General features: G+C 45.5%; 1 protein-coding gene across 1 annotated transcript; it reads left to right on the top strand.

The window, feature by feature from the left end:
• Window positions 1-840: 840 nt before the first annotated feature.
• LOC119322904 (syntaxin-22-like) lies at window positions 841-5416 on the top strand. The gene is made up of 7 exons (XM_037596442.1): window positions 841-1282; window positions 1478-1571; window positions 1694-1830; window positions 3639-3713; window positions 4626-4783; window positions 4857-4957; window positions 5038-5416. Exons 1-7 carry the CDS (start codon window positions 1113-1115, stop codon window positions 5101-5103), a joined length of 801 nt encoding a protein of 266 aa, XP_037452339.1. The 5' UTR covers window positions 841-1112; the 3' UTR covers window positions 5104-5416.
• Window positions 5417-7676: the final 2260 nt, after the last annotated feature.

The following is a 7676-nucleotide window of genomic DNA, read 5'->3' as shown; positions in this document are numbered from 1 at the left end:
TTTGTACTAAAGTTAGTACTCCCTCCGTCTCAGTTTATAAGGCATGCACGTCGTTCTAGGTTGACAATTTAGCTAACCAAATTTGTATTATATTTGATGAAAAATATATGTTTGGAAACTACATCAGCTTAAGAATCTAATGATATATTTTTAGTGGTATATAACTCATATTTAGCTAGTCAAATCGATGACTTGGAACTATGTGCATGCCTTACAAACCGAGACGAAGAGAGTATAAAATTGAGACACTTATTTCAGGATGGAGGGAGTATTGTAGTATATAGGAATACAATAGAGATAGAGATTTTGTATAACCGACCGTTACCGTGTTGCCAAACGATAGTATTAAAGAGGTACCAGCATAAGGGCATGTTTTGTTTCAAATAAGTCACCAACTTATAAGTCGAAAAATGAAAAAAAATGACTTATTTTATCAAACAGACCCGACTTATAAGTCACCTCAACTTATAAGTCATAAGTTGCTTCACCCCAACTTAAAACTTATAAGTTACCTCTTTTTGCGTGGGTCCCACCACCTGTATGATGTTGATTGGTGTGAGAAGGTGTGTCAAGTGACTTATAAATCAGGTGACAACTAAATAGGCGTGACTTATAAGTCACTGGTTTTAGTAAGTTGACTTATTAGAACCAAACAAACAGGCCCTAATCCAACGGTGACGATAATTCGTGATCGTCTTTCGGCGTTCCGGCCGACCTGCTCGTCCTCGGGGCCCCTGCTGGACCCATGCCGGTGCGGTGCGACCGCGACCGGGGGCTGCGGTCGATGCCAAGCGCTCCTCCCAAATTCCGGGCGTGGATCGAGCCCGCGACGCCTGTTCTGTTCGTGCCACCTCGTGCTGCCCCATCACCCCTCTCCCATCAATCAACTTGATCACAACAACAGCCAATCCATCCCATGGAATAATAAAGAAACTGGGGCACCTCACTGCGTGGCCGGTGGCGACCGACGGCGACCCCCGCCCTTACCGTATCCTGCTACGCTCCGGCGAGTCCGGCCGACCGCCTCCGCCACCTTTCGCCGCACGGCGTGACCGAGTGGACGGGCTCGACGGCGGGCATCGGCCGGCGCGCGAGGGCGGGAGGGATCGGCGATGAGCTTCGCGGATCTGGAGTCCGGGGCGCTGCAGGCGCCCCGGAGGGGGAGGGGCGCCGACGCCACGCGCGCGCTCGTCTTCCAGATCACCACCGCGGTGTCCTCCTACCGCCGCCTCCTCAACTCGCTCGGCACGCCCAAGGACACGCCCGCCCTCCGTGATCAGCTGTCTGTCCTCAACCCCCTCTCCTCTCGCCCGCGCAATTTCATCGCGTGCTAGTTATTTGGAACAGTTTTGCCCATTTCAAGTTAGGAGCACGTAGTTTGTGCTCTAATTGGTACTAGGATCGAGGGGGCTAATGCATTCACGGCATGCTGGTGTCACTTTCTGAATTACTTTGTGCCACAATGATTTCCTCGCAGGCAGAAGACTAGTCATAAAGTCCTGCAATTGGCGAAGGATGCGAAGGAGAAGCTGACGAGTGCTGCTGAAGCAGACAAGAGCACTGGAACTAGTGTCAGTAATATTTCACCACCTTTCTAAGATTATATTCCCTTCTTTTAGATCAAGATTCAGTACTTCTGCCTGGATGAGGCCCTTTATACGAATAAGCTAATGAATTTGGGTGTCGCTTGCAGGCAGACAAGCGGGTAGCTGACATGAAGCTTGCCAAAGATTTTGCAGCGACGATGGAGGAATTCAGGAAACTTCAGAATCTTGCAATTCAGAGGGAGATGGCATATAAGCCGGTTGTTCCCCAGAGTGCTCAGCCAAGGTAATAGTGCTTGTTCACTCTAATATCAGTTCATCCAGAAGTTTTATCTTATGTGTTAAATGAGTTGCACAGTTCAGTGCCGTACCTGAGAAGTTGGACGCCCGGTGAAAAGTTTTATTTTCATATCATACCGCTAATAATTGTTCTAAAAGCTACAACTGTCAAATATAAAATTTTGGAATCATTACCTACAAATTTATTTTTTCTTTATCTTTACTCTTATAAAGATCTGAGTTGGTGGCAGTGTATTCATGTCTTAAATTAATTGGAATTAGCACAGCTGCCATCCATTTTATGGAGGAGTATTGGTTGATTCAACTGGTGTATGTTTTGAGATAATTTTTACATTTTACACATACTCAGCCACTCTAGAACTATGGTGGCACAAGTGTTTTAAACAACTAATAATATATAACGAGAAGTAACTTCAATAGCAACACACGAGCATTAAGCGAGTGCATAAATGTGTCAACATTTTATCATTACAGGGCATACCCAGTGCTGAAAGCTCCCACACAAGGTGGGGTCTGAGGAAGGGAATTTCTAGACAGCCTTACCCTTTAATTCTGCAAGGAGGCTGGTTCGAACCCAGGGCCTCCAGGCCACAAGTGGAGAGACTCTACCACTGTGCCAGGCCCGCCCCTCCATCATTATATCATTCCTCTTCAATTATATTTATCATAAAAACCTTTCTCTTAAACTTCATTTTCAAGTGATATAATAGCCAATCCACTAAGTATATCTTGTGTTGTTCTAGAACATAAGAACTCAAATTTTTAAGTTTAGATATGTTTTGGAGAAATTATAGCACTTGAAAAGACCCAAAGTGGTCGGATCCTTCCCTGGACCCTGCGCAAGCGGGAGCTACGTGCACCGGGCTTCCCTTTTAAATCATGAAGAAATTGTTAGTCAAAAGGAATACTACTATGAAGAAAATTGAAGTTGTAGTTAATTTCACATGGATGCTGCTTGCTACGCATGTGATTGAAAGAGGAAGAGCATGATGCGTTGCAATTAGAAGAGAAAGAGAAATGTGCAACTGAGATCGGACAAGATGAAAATGGAGAGGCTTGCATGCGGTGGTCAGATACCCTGTAGTAAATGCATAATCCTTAAATTCATGACTAATCTCAAGTATAGTATGTAGAACCAAATTGGGGGCCCTAGATATTTGGGGGCTCTGTGCAGGCTCATATCTTGCACAGGCTCCCTTCACTGATTGCCACAGTGGGCATATTAGTGGGGTGCAGTGGCGGAGCTTGGAGCAAAAGGTTCCACGCCCCAAAACTGGATGTACAACGAAGAAGACCCTGCTCTGGGCGGGCCGGGGCACGTGTTGGCCCTCACGTAGCTCCGCCCCTGGTGGGCTGCATCTAATTCTAACCAGTCGCTAGTAGTATTTACGTACTTTGTCCGGTTATTGGAGAAATGGGGAAGACTAAATTTGGAACAATTGGATCATTTGGATGATGTTTTGTATGTGAATCATTCTGACCATACCATACCACTCTAGAAAACTATAACTTGATTGTGGCAATTTTCATGGCAAATCATTCCTGATACTAACAACCCCTAGCGATGCTGTCTGGCTTATATTGACATTTTTTTTCTCTGACTGATGGATTTAGTTTAGCATGCATAATCAAGCATTTATTGTTCATTCTCAACTTCCGGATTTAAGTAGAGCAACTCTTCTCCCTTTTGGTATATGCAGAAAATGCTCGTTTAACTAATAGTATAAGATAGTTTATTGTGCAGATTTAACTTGTTTAATATCCCTTACTGTTGTTGTGATCGTTGTGATACAGCTATACTACAAATGATGGAAGATCTGATTTTGATAAAATGCCTGAACAGCGCGCATTGCTTGCAGAACCAAACAGGTCAGTGTTCTCATTGCCCTTTTTTGTTCTTCCTTCAGGTTCGTGGTAGGGGTATTTGCTGTCTGTGGCCTAGCTTTATTTGCTTAGCACTATCTGTTCACTTCTCACATGGAAAACATTCAACTATTGTAGTTACATCCTTTTTGTACTTGATCGTGACTGTGATACAACAACAGGCACTATGAACTTCTGAAAGATCGTGTTAAAAACCACTGCTACCCTGCAGTATTTAGTTTGTCTTGTAGACGGTACATTGCTTCACGAGTTCTACCGTCTCTTGATTTGATTATATGTAGAATATGCTGCTCATGTACTATTTTGACCGGGTCCAAATTGTGTGCAGTGTGGTAACTATCGTGAGTTTGTACAAGTTGATTGCCATATGAATTGAAGGTTTGCTGCATTGACAAATGAGTTACCTACTAAGAAGGGTCAAAGCAAGCCCTTTTGTTTATTTATTTACAAAATCTCCCCAAGTAGGATTCGAACCTACACCAGTAAATTAACATCAGCGTCCTCTCTGCACCACTGAACTACCAAGGGACAATGAGGTATTTGAGTCCTAGAGTTCAGCCTCCTCTCTCAGCCCATGAACAATATGTGTCCAAAGCTTCTTTCTCAACTCATAATTTCTTCATTCCTAAATTGTTGGGCTTTGCTCGATTCCTCATTACATCGGGAAGCCCATAGGGGCTCTATGTTACATAACCTTTTAGACTGGCAAGTCCTGTTTGTTGAAACACATGGTGTTAACATATGGCATGCAAGATTCTTAATTAAAATCCTAATATGTGTTTGAGCCAAAAGATCAATACTGTATGCAAGAATCAGCAGAATCCATTCCTCTCTACCCACAAAAAAAAGGAATCCATTCCTCTCACATTTTTTCGGATATGCCATGTTACTCTGCAGGCTAGAGGTGTTGCAATTGGATAATGAAATTGTTTTCAATGAGGCTATCATCGAGGAAAGGGACCAGGCGATTCAAGACATCCAACAGCAGATTGGTGAAGTACATGAAGCATTTAAGGATCTTGCTACGCTCGTGCATGCGCAAGGAGGCATAATAGGCACGTTTTACATTACATTCTGTGCACTCCTGTTCCTTGACTTACTAGCTAATGCCGACATCTTTGGTAACAGAGGAAGTCGACAGCAACATTGAAAACTCTGCAGCCGCGACCAGTGAAGCGAAGAAAGAAATCGGCAAAGCGTCCAAGACTCAGAAGTCAAATTCATCCTTGGTAAGTCAGACTTGTACAAATTACCGCATTGTCACTGTTCTAGCTATTTTCTTTACCCTGCCCATTCATTTCATGTGCAGCTTTGCCTGCTTATGGTGATCTTTGGGGTTGTTTTGCTTATCGTGATAATAGTTTTGGCATCTTGAGACACGGATGCTTAGAGGCCTATTGGTGCCCTCTGAGGAGCCATATTACGTGCAAGATTAATCCTCGCTGTGCGCCGAAGACTGTCGCTAACTGAAGTGTACATTTTCTTTTTCTCTCTTCTTTTTTCCTTGTGGTTTGTGAGTGCGTATTCTTGTGTGGCGCGAGTCCTTTTTTTCCCACGGCTTGCCCTGAGTGAACAGTCATGCTCTTTTTCACCTACAAAGGTTTGTTTGCTGCTTTGCTTGAGTCAGAAACTTGACATTCTGTAAGTATTTCCACTGAATAAAATGAACAGAGATTATTCATTCTCAACCTTGCTATTTTTGTCTTGAAACACTTGATTGGAACTTGTTCGTCCTCAGCAACAAACAGGCGACAAGTCCTGGTGTCTAAAAGGGAAAGCCCACAAGTCTTTAGACCAGCTGCCGCAAGAGCAAACTAGAGGCCTCCTGCTCGTGTCAGCTTTGTCGCTGCAATTATAGAAAGCCATGTCATCGACAGTCCATCTCTTAGCTAGATTATTATCCCTAGTTGATTTTTGCTTAAAAACACAACCAAAGGAACACATAATTTTTTTGAGGAGTCAAAATCTTCCTAATCAATTCTTGGGGTGAGACCACATGTCCAAAGTTTATGGCATTATAGAAGGACTTAACAGAATAACAGCCAGAAGGCTCCAATAGCCAGACTGGGCAATCTCTATAAGAAGAAAGAGTCGCAGTTTCTAACAAGCAAAGCATTTTTTGCTAATCTCAGAAAAGCCTCACCTACACATCTCCTGAAAGTTAACTTCAGGTTAGTCCATCCCAGACCTGGGAAACTGAACAATCTTGTTGATTACATATATAAACAAATCGTAATTACCATCTGAGCTCAGGCTCATCTACGCCTGATGAACAGTGATAAAAAAAAGAAAATTCAAAAGAATCCTTTTTTTTTTGCATCCAAGATGCTCGGGTGCGGGCAAATTTTCATGGTGTTTGGATATCCGAGGAGCTCTAGCAAAACAAAATATACTTTCTAGACAATGTATTTTTGTCAATGTATACAGGAGCTCCTGTTGGCTTGGCTACACCGCCCGATGTGATGTTACAGTCCGCTTTGGCGGATCAGACAGCGCTGCTGCAGATTTGCCTGGCGCGTGTTGGGAGTTTTCTCGAGCGAGCGGAGGCTGCTTTGAGCAGTCTCTGTTGGGGAACGCAGCAGAACTTTAAAATTTTTCTACGTGTCACCAAGATCTATCTATGGAGAAACCAGCAACGAGGGGAAGGAGAGTGCATCTACATACCCTTGTAGATCGCTAAGCGGAAGCGTTCAAGAGAACGGGGTTGAAAGAGTCGTACTCGTCGTGATCCAAATCACCGGAGATCCTAGTGCCGAACGGACGGCACCTTTGCGTTCAACACACGTACAGCCCGGTGACGTCTCCCATGCCCTGATCCAGCAAGGAGAGAGGAAGAGGTTGAGAAAGACTCCGTCCAACAGCAGCACAACGGCGTGGTGGTGATGGAGGAGCGTGGCAATCCTGCAGGGCTTCGCCAAGCACCGCGGGAGAGGAGGAGGAAGAGAGGTAGGGCTGCGCCAGGGAGAGGTCAAACTCATCTGTTGGCAGCCCTCAAGACCTCAACTATGTATAGGGGAGAGGGAGGGGGGTGCACCCCCTCTAGGGTTTCCACCCCAAGGGGTGCGGCAGCCCCAATCCCATCTAGGGTGGCGGCCAAAGGAGGGGAGGGGAAACTTGCCCCCCAAGTTAGGTGGGTGCGCCCCCTCCCCCAACCCTAGGCGCATTGGGCCCTTATGGGGGGGGGGGGGCGCACCAGCCCACCTGGGGCTGGTCCCCTCCCATAATTGGCCCATGCAGCCCTCCGGGGATGGTGGCCCCACTTGGTGGACCCCCGGGACCCTCCCGGTGGTCCCGGTACGTTACCGATAAAACCCGAAACTTTTCCGGTGACCAAAACAGGACTTTCCATATATAAATCTTTACCTCCGGACCATTCTGGAACTCCTTGTGACATTCGGGATCTCATCCGGGACTCCAAACAACATTCGGTAACCACATACAAACTTCCTTTATAACCCTAGCGTCATCGAACCTTAAGTGTGTAGACCCTACGGGTTCGGGAACCATGCAGACATGGCCGAGACGTTCTCCGGTCAATAACCAACAGCGGGATCTGGATACCCATGTTGGCTCCCACATGTTCCATGATGATCTCATCGGATGAACCACGATGTCAAGGACTCAATCGATCCCGTATACAATTCCCTTTGTCTCGCGGTATTGTACTTGCCCGAGATTCGATCGTCGGTATCCCGATACCTTGTTCAATCTCGTTACCGGCAAGTCTCTTTACTTGTTCCGTAACACATCATCCCGTGATCAACCCCTTGGTCACATTGTGCACATTATGATGATGTCGTACCGAGTGGGCCCAGAGATACCTCTCCGTTTACACGGAGTGAAAAATCCCAGTCTCGATTCGTGCCAACCCAACAGACACTTTCGGAGATACCTGTAGTGCACCTTTATAGCCACCCAGTTACGTTATGACGTTTGGTACACCCAAAG

Source organism: Triticum dicoccoides, chromosome 6B (assembly GCF_002162155.2).
Source record: "Triticum dicoccoides isolate Atlit2015 ecotype Zavitan chromosome 6B, WEW_v2.0, whole genome shotgun sequence".
Classification (NCBI taxonomy): Eukaryota; Viridiplantae; Streptophyta; class Magnoliopsida; order Poales; family Poaceae; genus Triticum; species Triticum dicoccoides.
Note: the sequence above shows the minus strand (reverse complement) of the source record. Positions and strands in the feature narration are given on the sequence as shown.

Coding starts and splice junctions, on each gene's coding strand:
- LOC119322904 (XM_037596442.1), top strand. CDS start 1,113: ATGAGCTTCGCGGATCTGGAGTCCGGGGCGCTGCAGGCGCCCCGGAGG. Junction 4,784..4,856: donor TGCGCAAGGAGGCATAATAG/GCACGTTTTACA, acceptor CTTTGGTAACAG/AGGAAGTCGACAGCAACATT. Junction 4,958..5,037: donor AGAAGTCAAATTCATCCTTG/GTAAGTCAGACT, acceptor TTTCATGTGCAG/CTTTGCCTGCTTATGGTGAT.